Source organism: Lucilia cuprina, chromosome 5 (assembly GCF_022045245.1).
Source record: "Lucilia cuprina isolate Lc7/37 chromosome 5, ASM2204524v1, whole genome shotgun sequence".
NCBI classification, from domain to species: domain Eukaryota; kingdom Metazoa; phylum Arthropoda; class Insecta; order Diptera; family Calliphoridae; genus Lucilia; species Lucilia cuprina.
Genome location: NC_060953.1, coordinates 65344036 through 65364319, shown reverse-complemented (window position 1 = coordinate 65364319; position 20284 = coordinate 65344036). Strand labels below are relative to the sequence as shown.

Genomic DNA, 20284 nt, shown 5'->3' with positions numbered 1-20284 from the left:
ACCCGATTTTTGTATGAAAAACCTAAAATCGGCTGTAACTTCTTAAATAGCCACCCAATCGATTGGGTGGCTGTTTAAGAAATTACAGCCGATTTTAGGTTTTTCATATCAAAATCGGTTTTTCATGGAAAATCGAAGTGATCACAGATTAAGCTCCGTTTGTCGATTTGATGGCATTTAAGAAGTTACAGCCGATTTTACGTTTTTCATATAAAAATCGATTTTTCATGGAAAATCGAAGTGATCACAGATTAAGCTCCGTTTGTCGATTTTCCATAAAAAATCAATTTTTGTATGAAAAACCTGAAATCGGCTGTAACTTTTTAAATAGCCACCCAATCGACAAACGGAGCTTAAAAACCTAAAATCGGCTGAAACTTCTTAAATAGCCACTCAATCGACAAACGGAGCTTAATCTGTGATCACTTCAATTTTCGATGAAAAATCGATTTTTATAAGAAAATTTTAAAATCGGCTGTAACTTCTTAAATAGCCACCCAATCGACAAACGGAGCTTAATCTGTGATTACTTCGATTTTCCATGAAAAATCGATTTTTGTATGAAAAACCTAAAATCGGCTGTAACTTCTTAAATAGCCCCCAAATCGACAAACGGAGCTTAATCTGTTATCACTTCGATTTTTCATGAAAAATCGATTTTTTCATGGAAAATCGAAGTGATAGCAGATTAAGCTCCGTTTGTCGATTGAGTGGCTATTTAAGAAGTTACAGCCGATTTAGATTTTTCATTGGAAATCGAAGTGATAACAGATTAAGCTCCGTTTGTCGATTTGGTGGCTATTTAAGAAGTTACAGCCGATTTTAGGGTTTTCATGGAAAATGGAAGTGATCACAGATTAAGCTCCGTTTGTCGATTTGGTGGCTATTTAAGAAGTTACAGCCGATTTTAGGTTTTTCATACAAAAATGGGTTTTTCATGGAAAATCGAAGTGATCACAGATTAAGCTTCTTAAATAGCCACCCAATCGACAAACGGAGCTTAATCTGTGATCACCTTGATTTTCCGTGAAAAATCGATTTTTATATGAAAGGCATAAGATTGTCTATAATTTCTTATTAGCCACCTTAATCTGAAAAAATTAAAATTTTACGTGTAATTAAAAAACAACTACAATAGTAAAATTTATAAATATTTTTTATTTAGAGATTCTTAAAACAAAACTTTATCTACACTTTAAATACATTACAACAAAATTACATTATACATACATATTTACATCTGTTTAATGTTCAAATTAATACATTAAAAAAGAAAACACTTAAAAAAATATCTTATATTTAATAAATACTAAATAGATTTATTTTTATTTAATATTAATACTGATCATTGGGTCTAAATACATTTCAAACTGACACTTAAACTAATTTATGAAATAATTAAATCAACAATTTAACTGTACTTGATATTTTTATTGCACAATACTAACTCTTTACTTTTTTCGGTGTATGAATTCAAACATTCAATTCAATTTTTAAAAAATGTTTTAGAAAATTCATCAGCCAATACTATTTCTTAAATCTTAAAAAAAACATTTTTAGAACTAGTTATGTAGGTCATTTGTGTTCAGAAACCGAGAGTATTTTTAATATAATAATGTTGTTGAAGGATGGTTGTTTTAATGGCAGATCATCAAATATTGATTAGACTTTAAAAAAATGGCAAAAAATTTAAATTCTGTTGTATTTGTACAGTTTGATTTTCTAACATCACAGCTTTAAGGAGGCGGAGAATCTTTAACATTGACATGGCATGATCTCACGCATTAAAAATAAACTCTGCTAATTTTCATTCTATTTTAATTTATCGTTCTATCATTTGCCGTTAGCTCACGACCACCGAAAACTGTATCTTTTATTGGTTGCTCAGTTCTGAACTCTACATTAGAATTTGTAATGACTGGTAGCTGAATTTTCTCTTCTATTAAACTTTGATCTTCATCACCATCGTATTCGATTAGTTCAGGATGTAAAGGTTTAAAATTATTTCTTTGCCATGACATTTTGTGGTTGTTTGAGTTCTCGTGATTATTATTTGAATTTCCATAGTTATTGAGAAGAATTGTTGTTCCATCCATATGATTAGAATTAAGACTTTCATGCTTATTTGCCGCTGCAGCCTTTAGAGAAGCACGATGATGACTATGAGTACTGCCGTTAAATGTATTGCCTCTCAAACGCATTTGCGTTTGTCCATAGGTTGATCGTAGTGAACTAGCTCTCGTGTGCATGGAGAGAGTACGTTCGTTAGCATCAATGCTGGTTTGAAATCGACAGAAGCAAACGGCAAAACGTTTGTTAAATTCACGTTTAAATTTCTCCTGGAATTAAAGAGAAATAAGAATTATATTAAGAAAACGTAGATTTTAAATATATGTATGAAAGGTTGGGCGACAATTTTCTATTACAAAATAGAGAGAGTTTTTCTGTAGAACAAGTGGCTTCTTAAGAAAAAGTTTTTTCTTTAGGAGCAAGTATTTTTTAAAAAATCTTCTTATCTTTTTATAGAGAAAATTTTTCTACTGGGGAGAGGTTTTTTCTTTAGAAAGTGTAAGTCTTTGGGAGAGATTTTTTTCTATAAAAAATGGCCAATTGGGATAGGTGTGTTTTTCTATAATAAAGTAAAAAAGACTAAATGTGGAGAGAGAGTATTTCGGTAGAAGTTGTGGATTCTTTGGAGAAAAATGTTTTCATAGAAAAATTTACTTTTTGCGACATAGTTTTTTCTATAAAAAAAGCTCCTCGGAAGTATATCCTTAAGAGAGAGGTTTTCTATAAAAATATGTGTTTTTGGAAGACAGTTTTTTCTTTAGAAAATCTTCGTGGAGGAGCGTTTTTATTAAGATAAAGTTTCTACTTGAAAGTGAGTTTTTCTATAGAAAGTGTGAGTCTTTGGGAGATATTTTCTTTCTATAAAAAAAACTGGCCGATTAGGTTAGAGTTTTTTCTATTAAAAAGCTCTTAGGAAGTATATTCTTAGGAGAGAGTTTTTCTATAGAAAATATGTGTCTCTGGGAGAGATTTTTTTCTTTAGAAAAACTGCCTCTTTGAGAGAGTATGTTTTTAAAGAAAAGGCTTGGAAAAGACGTTTTATATATAAAATGTGTTCATGTAATTTTTTGTATTAAAAATTGGCTTCTTGGATGAAAATATGAAAATTTGCTAGAGATTTTTTTTTGGAGGAAAAGTGTTTCATTAAGAGAAACTTGTTAAAGGCTTTCTTTAGAAGAATCGTGCTCTTGAAAGAGAGATTTTCTTTTGAATATTACATTCTTGGGAAACTATAAAATATGTGACTCTAGAGAAGTTTCTCTTGGAAGAGTATTTTTATATAGAAATCTAATTTGTCTAGAAAAAGTTTCTGCACCAAAAAAACCGATTGAGCTTTTCTGTAAGCAGAAGTGTCTTTTTGAGAAAAAATTCTAAAGGAAAATTATCCTTTTATTTCTTAACAAGGATGTTATTAGCTCAAAGACATAAAATATCTAAGTATTAGTATGTTGACTTTAAAAATTAAAAAAAATACTCTTACATAAATGTATATGTATTTGTACTAATGATGAATTTTAATTCTGTCCGGAAACATAAAATTGTTCTCTGTCTCCTTATTATAATTAAAAATTTCTTTTAGCCCCTAATGTTTTAACTTAAATTATGTGGAATATAAATTTAAACAAGTAAGAATGTATAGTCGGGCATGGTCGACCATCTGATACTCTACACAAGTGATTAAATTGAAAATTTTATAAAATTATCTTTAAAATTGCGACATGTAGCTTGCGTACAAAATTTACATGAACACAGAGACGGACGGACTGACATACAGACAGACGGACGGACATAACTTAATCAAAACAGATTCTGAGCCGATTGGTGTACGTTAAAGAAGGTCTAGGACCAACATTTTTGGGTATTACAAACTTCAGCACAAACTCATAATAACCTCCCTACGATAGTGGGTATAATTAAAACGAAACTTTTGGAGACATTTGTTATTAAAAAGAAAATTGATATTTTTACTCATACCATTTTTAACAAAGTTTTTCAATGACAAAATTCTTTGTTATATTTGTGGTTGGATTAATAAGCCCATAATAGAGTTTTGTGCAAAAATATTTTACAAATTCATTACTTACATTATAAATACCATAGATGAAAGGGTTATAACAACTATTGCTCATGGCCAACCAATCGCAGCAAAACCAGATAATACTTATGAAATGATATTCGTTTATTTCCGGTATTGTTACATATAAAATGTTGTACAATTGTAAAGGCAGCCAGCAGAGACCAAACACCACAACAACAATAATCAACATTTTTATAACCTAAAAAGAAAACAAGACACACAAAACAAAAAAAACAAAACATTATTAAAATAAGTCAAAGGATAATAATAAAAAAATAACATCGACTTTATCACCAACACGTACAGAGACTTTCATTAAATTGAATTTATGTTTGCGAAAGTACATCCATCCATCCATTCATCCTTCCTTACCTTTTTCTTATTCTTTAGTAGTGTAATGTCTCGTGAGTCTTGTGCATTACCGGGAGCACGGGTGCCCCATAATCTAATCGTCATTTGTATATAGACAAAACTGATGACGCAAAATGGTACCAAATATTGTGCAAATACCAAAGTATAACGATATGACTGTAGTTGATACTCAGACAAATTAACATTCGTACAAAATGGTCTTGTCACATTGGAGACGATTCCGTTTTCTGTAAAATTGCAAATGAAATATGTAAATTATATTGGACTCAGTAAGAAGATTATGTCAAATTCTCTGTTTACAATTATAATTTTTTTTGTTTAACTGTTTTTTAAAGTTTTCGCTATTTATTTAGTTGAAAACAAAAAATAAAAATTTACTATTTATACCTTTTATACGTTCATGAACTTCTTCCACACGAAACGCTATTGCACAGGGTATGGCAAAGGTGAATGCAATCAACCAAATACAACCGATAATAAATTTCGAAACAAATTTTGTGGGACGAGCTCTACAAATAGAAATGATAATTTTATTATATTCCATAAAATTGACATTTAAATTAATTTTACAAAATTAGCCATTAAAGAAGCAGTCAAGAGAAAAGCATTACTAAACTTAAAATTATTAAAATAATTTCGTTTAATACATATAAAATAGAAAAAGGAAGGAAAGTTGTGAAATGAGTGGGAGAGAGTTTTTCTTTACATGAAGCCTTAAGCAAGGAAGCACTTCTTCTGCAGAAAAAGTTTTATATAAAAAATCTCCTGCACAGGAAAACACAAATTCTATAGATAGATTCTAGCTGAGTAGACAATTTTTAAATAAAAAAAAAATATCACAACGAGATACTTTTGTATTGAAATGCTATTTTGGCACTTTATCTTTAAAATTTATATAAATATAATTTATTGTTATAGAAATACTATCTCCTGGGATGACACGTTTTCTATAGAAATAATTTTTGCCATTAAGGCGCTTTTTCTATAGAAATACTAACTCTCAAAGACCATCCCTTCTCACAAAAAACAAAACAAGACGTTTTTCAATATCTTTCAGGGTGATTCCTTGAAACACTTTTTCACAAAAATACTATTTCCCGTATGACGAGGATACACGTCTCTTCCAAAGAGACACTTTTTCTATGAGAAACGTCCCATCCAAAGAGACGTTTCTCATTAAAAAAAGTCTTATTTACTACAGAGAAAATCATTACCAAAGATAAAGCTTCACGCCAAGAGATTTATTTTCTACGGAATAAGATCTCTTCTAAAATAAAAATTTTATATAGAAAAGTCTCATCTTGCAAATATAGTCTTTCTGTAGAAAAGGTTTGTTCTTAAAAACTAATTTTTCTATAGAAAAATATTTATAAAAAGAAATAGTTTTATTATGAACAATGTCCATGGAATTTTGCTATAAAAAAGGTTCATCCAAAAAAGACACTATTTTTATAGAAAATATCTCATTAAAAGAGAACATTTTTCTATAGAAAATGCCTCATTTAAAGAGATACATTTTCTGTCATCCAAAAATACACTTTTCTGTAGGAAAGACTAATAAAAAGAGACACCCTTTTCTATTCAAAACATCTCATAAAATGAAACCCCATTTAAAAACAAATGTTTAACTTTTTCTAAAGAAAATATTTCATCGACGAAGGCACTCTTACTTAAGAAAAAGTCTCATTAAATGAGACAAATTTTCTTAGGTAATTATCATTAAAAATTGAAGGAGTCACTTTTTCTTATGAAAAAGTCTCATTAAAAAAACTCATTTTCTATTGGTAAACTAATTGAAGGAGACACTTTTTGTTAAAAAATACACAAAAAACTGCATTTCACTTTGAAAGGAATGTAGCTATAGTTTTGGAATAACAAATTTTATGAAACAAAAACATATCTTAAAAGTGTAGTTAACCATTTTGCCAAATTAATTATTTATATAACCAAATTGAGTTAAAAAAAAACTTTTAATTACCAAAAAAGATTTTATTGTGAGTAAATATTTCATACCTTAAGGGATTTATAATGGCACGATGACGATCTACCGCAATTGCCGTTAGGGTAAATACAGATACATTAACACTTAATGCCTGTACAAAGGGACAAAAACCACACATAAACCAAGGCAGATTCCAACGCTGTAATAAGGCAGCTTGAAACTGAAAATGAAAAAAAAAATAGAAATAAAGAAATAAAGGAATAAACTCATTTTCATAGTAAAGTATTTTGATTCACAAAATATACATACATATGTGTGTATTTATTACAACAGATCTATTTAGAAATGAAAGACCCGCAATATTTTTGCTTTATGATATAAGAAATTCTATAATAATTGGAAAAAATATTGTCTATGATCTTGGCTTTAGACTACTCTATAGTTTAGACTATAGCCTTTACTTTAAACCTGTCTATAGTCTTGTCTTTAGACCAATCTTTAGCATTACTAGTCTATAGTCTTGAGTTTAGAGAAGTCTAAAGTCTTAACTATACTCCAGTCTATACTCTAAAATTATCTAGTGTTTGTCCCTCAAAACAATTAGATATTGACATTCAGTAATAAATCTGATAAATTTAACCTCGAAGGATATTTTAATGATCATTAGATGTTAAAGTTTATTAAGAATATTATTTTAAACGAACCTTTTATATTACAATATTTAGCATAAAGTTTCTTTGGGTCACATATTAACACATAATTATTTATTTTATACCACAGATACATGTTTATCTGTAGAATTTGTAAAATACACATTCTACACACATATATACATATACAGATAAAAATAAGTCCCTCCAGCTGGTGTTGAATTTCTAATTAATTGCAATGCTCATTATTCTTTTAAATTGTTGACACATTTTCTTCCAAACAATTTTCTAAGTTTTCTTCGGCAATTGTAAAAAAGTCGTTCTTTGTTGGTTTCATTTTTTTCTTTAACAAAAACACAACTAAAAGAAGAAGAATAATTCATTCTGATTCATTTCGCAAATGGAGGGGCAAAAATATGCGAAGATACACTTTGACATGTGTTTTTAAATTTTGCAGGGGTTATTTTTGAAAATTCCTTAATAACAGCAGCAGTAATAAAATAAAGAAAAGAATGTGTTGGCATGTGTCTTAATCTACGACTAAAAAAATTTTATTAAAAATATGTAAAAAAAATACGCAACAAAACAAAACATAAAAGCCAACAAGCACACAAAATTTGAAAGTGCTCAAAGTGTAGAAACATAAATAAATTAATATTTATTTATATGAATTTTGTTAATGTCTTAAAATGAAATGTTTTGCATGAGGGGTAAATAAATATGTATCTTAAGATTTGGAAAAAAATATTGTCTAAGTCCAAAACCAATTGCTAAAATACATATGAAGCAACTAACAAATGTTGCCTCAACACCCTGAACAAAATAAATTATTTACATTTAAATTAAAAAATCGTGTACACTCATATACAAATGTAAACATCCATCTCATTATTTATGTTATATTTTTTATTATTTTTTATAAAAAAAAAAATAATTTTCCTTGTTTTATGACCAAAATTTTTTAGCATGAATATGACTGGCAGACATTGAGTTGCTGCTCAATATTAAAAGAAATATATGTTTTTGTTTGTTGCATCATCTGTCTGTCTGTCTGCCTGTCTTATACTTGTTGTTTTTATTATTATTATTATTTTAAAAAAATATTGTTCATTTCATTTGTAAAATATTTATGGGTGTAAATTTGCTAACAAACGACCAGACTAAATCAAGTTTAAATTGTTATTTAATGCTAGTAATTTTACTCACCTGAAATGGTATACAAAATAAACCAATAATTACATCTGCAAATGCCAAATTTGCTATATACATATTGGTTACGGTACGCATTTGTCGCGTTGTTGCCACCACCCATATGACCAAGGTGTTGCCTATTATTGCCAGTATACTTATGCTGCCATAGAATATTGATAGTAGTACTATAATTTCTACAGGGGCAGAGTAAAGACGTTCTGAAAGAATATAAGAAAAATATAAAATGTTTATATAGAAATATTTTAGATTTGTTGCAGACGATGAATAGAAAATAGATGTCTCTGTATTATAAACTATAGGCTAACCAATAGTGTCTATAAAAGACTAGCTTATAGTTTGAACTATAGTGTAGCCTATAGTCTTTACTATAAACGAGTCAATACCATAGACCAATTTATAGTCTTGTCTACAGTGCAGTCTATAGTCTTGACTGTAGTCCAGCCTAAAGACTTGCCAAAATCCAATGACTATAGAACAGTCTATAGTCTTGACTATAGAACAGTCTATAGTCTTGATTATAGAACAGTCTATAGTCTTGACTATAGAACAGTCTATAGTCTTGACTATAGAACAGTCTATAGTCTTGACTATAGAACAGTCTATAGTCTTGACTATAGAACAGTCTATAGTCTTGACTATCGAACAGTCTATAGTCTTGACTATAGAACAGTCTATAGTCTTGACTATAGAACAGTCTATAGTCTTGACTATAGAACAGTCTATAGTCTTGACTATAGAACAGTCTATAGTCTTGACTATAGAACAGTCTATAGTCTTGACTATAGAACAGTCTATAGTCTTGACTATAGAACAGTCTATAGTCTTGACTATAGAACAGTCTATAGTCTTGACTATAGAACAGTCTATAGTCTTGACTATAGAACAGTCTATAGTCTGACTTACTATAGAACAGTCTATAGTCTTGACTATAGAACAGTCTATAGTCTTGACTATAGAACAGGCTATAGTCTTGACTATAGAACAGTCTATAGTCTTGACTATAGAACAGTCTATAGTCTTGACTATAGAACAGTCTATAGTCTTGACTATAGAACAGTCTATAGTCAAGACTATAGAACAGTCTATAGTCTTGACTATAGAACAGTCTATAGTCTTGACTATAGAACAGTCTATAGTCTTGACTATAGAACAGTCTATAGTCTTGACTATAGAACAGTCTATAGTCTTGACTATAGAACAGTCTATAGTCTTGACTATAGAACAGTCTATAGTCTTGACTATAGAACAGTCTATAGTCTTGACTATAGAACAGTCTATAGTCTTGACTATAGAACAGTCTATAGTCTTGACTATAGAACAGACTATAGTCTTGACTATAGAACAGTTTATAGTCTTGGCTATAGAACAGTCTATAGTCTTGACTATAGAACAGTCTATAGTCTTGACTATAGAACAGTCTATAGTCTTGACTATAGAACAGTCTATAGTCTTGACTATAATCCAGCCTATAGTCTTGACTATAGTCCAGCCTATAGTCTTGACTATAGTCCAGGCTATAGGCTTGACGATAGTCCAGGCTATAGTCTTGACTATATTCCAGGCTATAGTCTTGGCTATAGTCCAGGCTATAGTCTTGACTATAGTCCAGCCTATAGTCTTGACTATAGTCCAGTCTATAGTCCAGTCTATAGTCCAGTCTATAGTCCAGTCTATAGTCTTGACTATAGTCCAGCCTATAGTCTTGACTATAGTCCAGTCTATAGTCTTGAGTATAGTCCAGTCTATAGTCTTGAGTATAGTCCAGCCTATAGTCTTGACTATAGTCGAGCCTATAGTCTTGAGTATAGTCCAGCCTATAGTCTTGACTATAGTCGAGCCTATAGTCTTGATTATAGTCCAGCCTATAGTCTTGACTATAATCCAACCTATAGTCTTGACTATAGTCCTGACTATAGACCAATCTATAGTATTAACTATAGACCAATCTATAGTATTGACTATACCAATCTATTGTATTGACTATAAACCAAGATAGTAATAGTATTGACTATAATGTTAGATCAATCTAAAGTCTTGACTATAGACCAATCCATAGTCTTTACAATAGACTCATCTATAGTTTTTACTATAGACCATAGACCCGGTATATAGTCTTGACGTTTCATCGTTTGAGGGTATTCTTACATGATTTTCTAAAAAAGCAGTTCCTCAAGACACTCTAATATACGTGAGTGAAAAGCCCTCACTAAAAAACTGTTGAACATTAAATCATGAAATAAAACCAACTACATTTACAGAGGGTAACGAAAATTAATAAAATTTCCCCAACAGAACTTAAGGACACACATTTTAAATATTTACAACAATGATATTTAAACACATTCCAACCATAAACCACGATGATGGTGTCACGGTTTTTCTTACATAAATGTTTATTAGAAAATTTATAAAAAAAACAGAGCCATTTTCTAAAAAGAAAAGTAAATTTTCACACCCAAAATAACATGTACAGTAAGCAGATTTTGTTTACAACCAACAGTAATAAAAATGTCACAAAGTTTGTTGCTGCAAATAGATTACAATCTACTGCTACTTGTAGCTATTGTATACAATTTTTAAGTAGACTTTCTAAAATTACAAATAATGTATATTGTATTTTATTTAAAGAAAATAATATTTAAAATATTAGCAATATTTTGATTGGCCTCTTAAATATGCAACTGAAGTCGGTTATTTAAAATTATGTTTTTATTTAAACTTAAAGTTCAAACAATCTTTTCAATGGTACTCATCCGACTTGTGGATTTGTTGAATATCAACTTCAAAAGAATTTTTAAATTTCAATTTTAGTATTGAAGGAAAACGTTTTTAATTTTCTTATTTTAAGTAAACGTTTTGTGGTTTTTAGTATGTTGTTATTTTGTACATTCTGAGTTTTATGTCAGACACATAAATATGAAAATATTGAGGATAAATTAGAAGAAAATTGTATGAAATACATTTGTTTGTCCGAAATGTTTGCTAAAAGTAAACATTAATCAAATTTTAAAGAGGATAGGAATTCGTAAATGTTAGTCTAAATTCAAGTGTAAACCAATAAGTATCATCAAACAATTCAGTATTACAATTGTAATACAGACATAATACATAGCAATTGAAAAACAAGCCATAAGCAATTTATAAAGATTAAGAATTGAATGATTAAAATGACCTTTCAAAGGGAAATTAAAGATTGATGTACACGAAAAAAAAACATTTCGTAATATTTATGAAAAATTCATGGATTTTACGAAATATTACTTAATCAAAGTATTTTAGAAAAATCTTCTAATATATCTAAAATTATGTTGCTTTATACTAAGTTATAAAGCCTCCGGTAGGTTAGTGTTCTAGTCTGGTAGACCGGAGGTGGTGGGTTCAATTCCCACCTGTGGTACTGGTTAAGGAGCTCACAACATGCCCGAAAAGGCCTAGGTGCATTTCTTCGGATTTGATGTATATATGTATGTACATTTTCCTTTCAACTAACTATCTAAAAACATTTCATACAATTTCGTTTATATTACGACACAATTTCGTACTATGTGAGTTTTTTTGCGTAAATATTTAGAATGTAAAATTTTCATTGTATGTTCTTAAATGCAAGAACAGTGCTATATATATGTATTTTTCTCTCTCTCTCTCTCTCTCTCTCTCTCTCTCTATGATTAGTAGTTTAATACAAAATGAAAAGTTTAATAAAAACGGCAAGCTTGAGATATAAATCAATAGTTATAAATTAGGACCTCTTTCAATTAACGACATAATGCTGGTATTCCAACATATTATAATCATCAATTGTAAATTAATCATAAAGCGTAGACTATTTTGTAAACTAAGTAGTCTACTATTTACACTTATTTATGACAATTGATAGCACCCATTTAACCAATTAGCTTTGTTTTAGCTTTCATCATACTAACTATTTATGTAAGATAGGCAACCTAACTAACTGCTAAAGGTGTTTAAATATTTCGTTTTTATATCATTACTCATAATTCAAGTTGCATTAAATTGTTACAAAACAAAAAGGGGATTTACTACCAGTCTGGTTACAAAATAGTACAATTCAGAAAAAAAATAATCTCTTAACAACCCAAAACATCAGCTGCTAAAGCTCATAATGCTATTTATAGTTTATTGTTTTGTGGTTTTTTAGCATGCCAAAATATGCTTAAAAGATGTATTCCCTATTTTCCAAATACATAGTCGTGCTGATAAACATACAAACATATGTATGTATTTTTATTATAATTTTATGGAATAGCTAGCACAGTGAGCTTGGACACTTCAATATTTATAGAGATAATATCCAATATAGTCCATTTAAATTTATTTCTTTTTTAGTCAAATAATTTTTTTCTTAGTTAAATTGTTATTTATATTAGATTCGTAGCTCAACGAAAAGGTGGTATAAAGCTTTCCGAAAGCTTTTTAGTTTTTTTACATTTATAAATGTTGAACCACAATATTGCCAAAATCTATGTAAAGGTTTTCAGAAAGCTTTTCCCTAAATTCCCATTTTCTGAGAATACAAATAATAAAAGACTTAAACTTCCATAGAACTTTTACGTAAATTAAACCATATCTTACACGATGATATGTTTTCTAATGACAGGTGCAAAAATTTGTCAAACAAAGTCAAAGTTAAACTTTATGGAATTGTTTTCATCATGTCACAATTTCTTGCTTTTTAGTGAATATGAATAAAAAATGATCTTAGCTTACACTGAGCTTTTTCACCTGTTAGCCTTGATTCATTATGATAATTTGAATCGACGTTATTCTTTATTACAATGCGCTCTTTGGTCCTAGAATCATTTATCTCTTCGAATAGCAAAAATAGAAGAATATGTTATACATTATACACACAAAAACTGATACAGTATCAATTCGGGAGTTTCCTTCGATAAACATATTGTTTACTGTCTATACTATTCAGGCTTTACAATCCATATGACAGAGACATCCCCGAACTAAACCTCAAGACATTAACTACATTCAGGTATCTTACTAATAGCGCATAGGCATTTTTGCTATTGTTTCCGGATGGATCTATTTCATTTGGGTGTCCCGTAAATTTTTTATGAAATGTCTCGGATCTTTGTCCATAACTCCTAGTTTTTTCACATATTTTTTAACAGTTTTTGCTTATTTTAAATGGGAAACTGCATGACTGATAGAATTTTTAAAGATACATATGGGCCCGAAAATATTTGAAGTCATGTAAATGGACAGACAGACGGACACAGCATAATCACTCCGCTATCTATTTGGCAGAGGTGCTCAATGTTGCCATTTCATAGCACGCGTGATAGGGTATGAAAATTCTGCTGACGCTAAGTTGATACACATAAACTATAGGTTTAATTCTTTGGTTTGCTTTCAACTTGAAAAACAAAATCAAATCAGTTGCTGATCAGCACTTGTCGAAGAAATACAACAATAAAATTTTGAGAAAGCCGAATTAATGTAGGAGAACATGAGAGAACAGTTGACATTTCTTTATATATAGACTTTGATATATGCAACACAAATAAAACTATGGTAGTCTATGGTAGTATGTGTTTGAGCACCACTGCTATACGGGATAGTATGTATAATTTATAGGGTCGGAAACTTGTATTATAAATGAAATGACATGCGTATGTATACCATTTTAATGAAGGTACAGGGCGTACAAAATATATATTTTTTCTGGTATTCAATTCATTAATACCCAGCAAAAGCTTACATTGAAAATTAAGGAATTTAACTGCTAAAATGTACTTACATAATAGCCTTTTAAGTCATTATTATAACACGGGTATTACATTAGAGGTAAGTACTTATCACGCTCGCTTATAAATAGGGAGTTATTAAAGTACTTACTACGTCGATATAATTTCTGAGAAATTCGAGTACTTCATTAAAATCGTGGAGTACTATTCAAATATAAATTTTAATCACAAATGTTATTGATATAATGAAAATATATTACTTTATAGTTAAAATAACGTTAAAGGATTTTAAAAACATTATTTTACTCCGATTTATAATGAAATCAATCTTTGAAAAAATAAAACTATATGACGAAGATCTGCTAGCGCTCATGCTCGACTTGTATAGACGTCATTTACGTTCATGTGTTAAGCAAGTTTCTGTATTTATTAACTTCACCAATTAACCATTTGTGTTAGAAACAAACTTCAAAACAAAGGTCAAAAAGTAAGTACTTACGTAATATGTTTTTTGTAAGTCATTAATGTATATGATAAGCAGTAGTCATTGAATTATTAAGTAATACATATTACCACGTTTTTGCTGGATATGCATCAATTGAAATTTATTTATTAATGAAATGCTGTTCCTCGGGACACTGTAGTGTATATGATACACAAATTCCTGTCAATAAGTAATTGATTCAAACTGAAATACTAGAAAATTATTTATTAAATATTTATAATTCAATTGTTCCACTGTCAAATATACAAAATCTATGTAACTGACAAAGTTCGATAAGCAATAAATTTGGTTGTCACAAAGATTCCAATTTCTTTATGTATGAACAAAAGATTGACCCACCATACAAAACATTCCCTATCAAACCCTGTAAATTGAAGTTTGTTTTTATCCAAAGTTCAATTTTTGGAATATTATTCTTTCACAAAGTCGTCTAATGAAAAAAAAGAATTTGCCATACAAAAGTATTAATAAAATTTTTTTCGAAGTATAAACAGCAAATATTTGTGTATATTTTATGTACATATATCAACCAAAATTCTACAACAAGTGCTGAAAAGTAACCAAATTGGTTTACCTTAATGAAATTAAATAAGTAGCATTTTATAAGGTTCAAACAGTATTGTTTTGAAGCATACAACCATAAGTTTTCATTGAAGTACAAATACATTTGTATAAAAGTTAAGATATTTTTATATTGTACTTAACGAACGAAAAAATAAGGAATGCAATTTTTCATGTTCAACAAAAAAGATAAAAGTAATTGTTATAAAATGAAACCTTTTCAAAATATTACAACAGTCTAGCAGACTAGGTGGATACTCATTGTTTGATATTTTGTTTTTTTATTAATAAAATTATAAAACATATAAATTTGTTGTCCTTACCAAACTCTTCTTCCTCCAGTATTTCATCAGGTGATATTCTTACAACGGGAAACTCATCCATTACTGTATATATTTTTTAGAGACTTTGTGGTGGAGATGAGATGGTAGCGCCTTTGTAGATTTATCTTATTGTATCAAATATCCTTTTAAAGACATATAATTAAATAGTGTTTATTTTTAAAGGGTTAAATCCTTTTTATGTTTGTCTGCTGTTGTTTTTTTAAATACAATGTTTTAAAAATGTTGTTATTTTGTTACTGTTGTTGTCGTTGTTTTTCTCCCCAAATATTGCATACATGTGCCAGTTCTTAGGGTTTATTTAACACTTTCTCCCTTTTCTTTTAATACTGGAATTACTTAAACACCTAGCTGAACGACATTTTACAGGTGACTGAAAATAACACAAAAAAAAACAAGAGAATAAAATTAATATTTTTATTGTTTTTTTTTACATTAGTTAGCAAGTTAAATACAATGTTTTGACATTTGAAGATTTCTTTTATTTTTACACTTTATACGCATAATTTTTTATTTATTAAGGATTCAGGCGACTGTCAAAACATTAGATCAGTACTTGAAATTTTTCGATTTTAGTTAACAATTTTTTGATTTCACTTTTAGGATAAAAATAGGTGAAAACTTACAGCTATATCATACTATACTAAGATTCAAATGTTTATAATTTTTCAATAAAATTCGTTGTCAAAATATGTACGGATAGTTGTCAAATCAACAACAAAAATATAAATAATTCACGTTGTCGTCAAATCAATCGAAGAGGCAACACTGTGCTCTCACACAGTATGTTGTGTTGTCGAAATGATAACGATTTGTTGTCGAAATAACAACGATGCATTGTCGAAATGTTAAGAAGTATAATCGGAATGACAACAATGCGTTCTTGCACTGACAACTATGCTCCATTTTGACAATGGAGTATCAGTTTTGATACTTTTCGAGTTGCTTTAAGAAATAATGGGTAGAATAATAAAAGTAGACGAGATATCTCTCATAAGATGTATATACAAAGTTTCGTATATCTTAGGAAATATAACAAATTCCTAATCCTAATATTAAGAATTAAAAAGGAAACTCAATAACTCACTTAAATGCAAAGTATATAAAGCTAGAATCCTGAAATTTTAACTTACTTTAATTTTAATATGAATATTTAGGATACAATTTGAGGGAAACTATACCGGGAAAACAAGAGCAAGCCGAATTCTATACTTCTGTACAAATAGTTTAATTGTGAACTGTCTGAAGAGACTTTAATCTGAGAGAGTCATTTGATTCGCGAACTGACCAGATTACATAAGGAAAAGAATGATTGTAAAAAACTTATGTATCAATATTTTAGAAAAGTTTGACAATGTAAAAGATATTTTGAAGACACCAGAGACCCTTCAGAGGAGATACTATGGGGTTATTGAAAACATTATAAGTACATAATGAATCAGAGCTTACCCTACTAAATCAACCAAATGAATATGTCGTACTGTTTTTCTCCATGAATGTGTCGGATACTATAGTTCTGGTATAAACTGCCCTAGTTTAACACCAGTATATCTGTTATGAGAACTGTCTGTATCATGAAATGGATGCTTCACAAGCTTCTCACAACGAGGACGTTTTGAACAGATGTTGCTCAAGTAGCTAAGCTTGCTTGCCGGTGTCTGTCATGTCCAAAAGCCGAATTTCGAATAGTTAATAGGAAAATCTCACTGTAGCCAGTAAGCCAGTGTTTCAACAATTCAAAGAAGTCGTAAGAAATAAAGTTTTTCTAAGAAGTTTTATAAAATCGAAAGTTTGAATAATTAAAACTTTTTTTAGGAGCGACACTAACGTTTTTTTCTTTTACTCCATTAATAAATTATTCAATTGATTTCTTTCGTGTGAATGTGCATATGTATGTCTTCCGAGAAACAAATGTTAACACTTATTTGTTTGTTTTTTGTTAAGAATTCAGCCAAGGTGAAAAAAAGGAATTTATAGGGATGTCGGTGCTAAATAAACACATTACGAACCATTACACATGAATTTGTGTATTTACAATTATAACATGAATAAGTAAATGAAAGTAAAAGCGAATGTAATGCCCTATAAGTTGTATCAATAGGAAGGTATTTTAACCTTTCACAGCATATTGACATTAGTAGGGCTTCTAAAAAGTAAAATTATTCAAATTGTTTTGTCAACAGGGGATAGAATGTTTCAAATGTCAACAAAAGGCTTAAGAGTATGTTGATATTCAATCTGTAACTTTCATAAAAATAAATTATAATGTTATTATTTAAAAAGGCCCATATTTGGTAATAGGGTCAATTATGAATCGATGCTGGCATTCTTTATAATTCTTTAGTTCAGCTATAATTCTTTAGTTTCACACAATCGTAGCCAACCTAATAGACAGATTGTTTCTATAATCTTGACATGTTTAAAAATTAGGCGTGTGTGTACTTAATTTTAATATAGTCAAAACCAAAAATTTAAATGCTTATATAATTTTATTTTTATACTTATATGTAAATATAATCCATATTTATTTTACAAAATTTTTTAAAAAAGAACATCAAGAGAAAAAGCAAATAGTGTCCTTAAACATTTTAACTTAACCTGATCTGCCGCAAGCAATTTTTTAGCTCATTTCAAAATTTGGTTTAAAGGTTAAATAAAACATATAAAACGTATGTGTTTTTGTTTGGGAATATAAAATTATACTCAAAACTGCCATAGGTACTTTCTTCAAAGCAATTTAACTTTAGTACCACATCGCATCCTATAGGAATATGTTCATTGCCATCTTTGGAGTGACAATTGACTTCCTCCTAGTTTAAGCTAAGATAACTAATCATCTGAGAAGTTATCCCTCTGATCTGCTGGGAATATAGTCGAATACATAACATGTACATTAAGGTTATAACTTTTATACAATTTTTGACATGAAGTATAAAAAAGTATGTCAAAAAAATATATCACTTACCTTGAAGTGTACTCTAAAACAAATTTTAACTTGATAGGGCCTAATTTTGGTTATCACCCTAATGTACACAGCAACATATATATGTATGTATATGTTTATACCCTACATTTTCTGAGTCGATTTAGTCGCAATTTTGAAGATAATTAAATCAAATTTGGCACGGACGAAGCCTATTGGTTAAGATCGGTCCATTATTTCACCTAGCCCCCATACAACTGAACCCCCGAATAGGGCTTGTAAGCATTGTAATCAAACTACAGGTCGCAATTTTGGAGATAATTTCATGGAATTTGGCACATGATGTTTTATGGTACCGTAGACGAAGCCTGTTGAAAATGCTTTACATCGGTCCAATATTTCACTTAGCCCCCATACAACTGAACCCGCCGAATAGGGCTTTTAAGTTCATAATTATGTTTAATATACTCATATCTTGACAAAAAGCTACAAAATCAAGTTATATACTAGACTTAATGACCCTCACGAGTTCTACAATAATAGGTCCTCATATGACCCTAGCCCCATATGAAAGGCCCCCATTAAAATTTCACTTAAATGTCCCACAATATAGATGCAAACAGTATGTAAATAAAACGTCAAGGTGTGGGATTGGATCAGTTAGTCTATAGTACAGTTTAAAGCATCGTATATATTCTAGTCGATAATGTTCTTATATTATTTAGTCTATCATCTAGTCAATAGTATACAGTCTTTTCTAAAGCCTAGTATATAGGATAGTTTATAATTTATATACTTTAGTATATATTTTAGTCTATCATCTAATCTATAGTCTAGTCTATAGAATGGTCTATATTCTGCTCAAGTCCATATTCTATAATTTATTCTTTGGTCTATAGTCTAGTCTGTATAAGTCTGGTGTATAAATTAGTCTATGAAATCTTTTCCATAGTTTATTTCGGTATCGGTATTTCAGTGTAAATCGTACACGTAGAAAAAAAAATAAATGAAGACGCCTGTTACCAATTTAACACCAAAGTGTTTATAACTTTTCAATGATATTCCTTTTTTAAAGTACATATACACATATGTACGACAATACTATGTATTAACACTTTGGTATCAATTTGGTACCAGACGTGTATATTTATTTTTCCCTCTGTGTAGTAGTGCTAAAGAGGTATTTAAATTTAAATTTTATTTTAAAAATTAAAAAAATTTAAATTTATTTAAATTTTTTTACAAAATTGTAATTTAATTTATTTTTGAAATGTTATTTTTTCCACATTAAATTCTTGGTCGAAATTGAGATGTTTTTTAATGAAATGTAAAGGGATTGTTTATACATTATTCGATTATAAATTTTATTTCAAAAATTACAATAAAATCCATATTTTATTATAGGCTCTGCATAGTACTTTTCAATTAAATATTAAAATATTTCTTTGTTTGTGTTTATTTAATAAAATTAAACACACATGTTATTTTCATACTTAAAATGATTGAAATATCACTAAGGGCTTTTTATTTATAGATATTTAAAAAAATGATTTATATTTCAATATTCATCAAACGATAATATATTTATAAATTTTTAACTACATAAATATTTTTTTATATTAAAATAAGACAAAAAATAACTTTATTTTTAAAGTTAAACAGCAAACACTTATTTTTTTTTTTTTTAATTTCTTGGAATTTTTTATTATATTTTACGTACGTTAATGCAGGCATACATTTTTTTATGTATTTCAATTTCATTAAAATTAATTTAATTTTTATAAATAAATACATTTTTTTTGTTTATTTTTTACATGTGTCTCTATTCCGTTTCATTTTCCAAATAAGTCTTGAACGCGTGCTGTTATACCGGCAACTGATTTTCCATTTGTCAATTTTTGTACGTGCAAC

General features: G+C 29.0%; 1 protein-coding gene across 2 annotated transcripts in view; it reads right to left on the bottom strand.

Annotated features, from left to right (window-relative positions):
• Nucleotides 1-1145: 1145 nt before the first annotated feature.
• The window catches only part of LOC111679317 (RYamide receptor), a 29053-nt gene continuing 9914 nt past the window's right edge, over nucleotides 1146-20284 (bottom strand). The window contains exons 1-8 of one of the 2 annotated variants that reach the window (XM_046951860.1): nucleotides 20094-20240; nucleotides 15433-15823; nucleotides 8318-8520; nucleotides 6533-6681; nucleotides 4907-5028; nucleotides 4520-4746; nucleotides 4155-4346; nucleotides 1146-2339 (exon numbers count right to left, since the gene is read on the bottom strand). In XM_046951860.1, the coding sequence (XP_046807816.1) occupies nucleotides 1818-2339; nucleotides 4155-4346; nucleotides 4520-4746; nucleotides 4907-5028; nucleotides 6533-6681; nucleotides 8318-8520; nucleotides 15433-15493 (1476 nt within the window). In that variant the 5' untranslated portion in view covers nucleotides 15494-15823; nucleotides 20094-20240 and the 3' untranslated portion in view covers nucleotides 1146-1817. Of the gene's footprint in view, nucleotides 2340-4154; nucleotides 4347-4519; nucleotides 4747-4906; nucleotides 5029-6532; nucleotides 6682-8317; nucleotides 8521-15432; nucleotides 15824-20093; nucleotides 20241-20284 lie in introns of those variants that run through there. The other variant, XM_046951861.1, reaches the window with a different exon arrangement.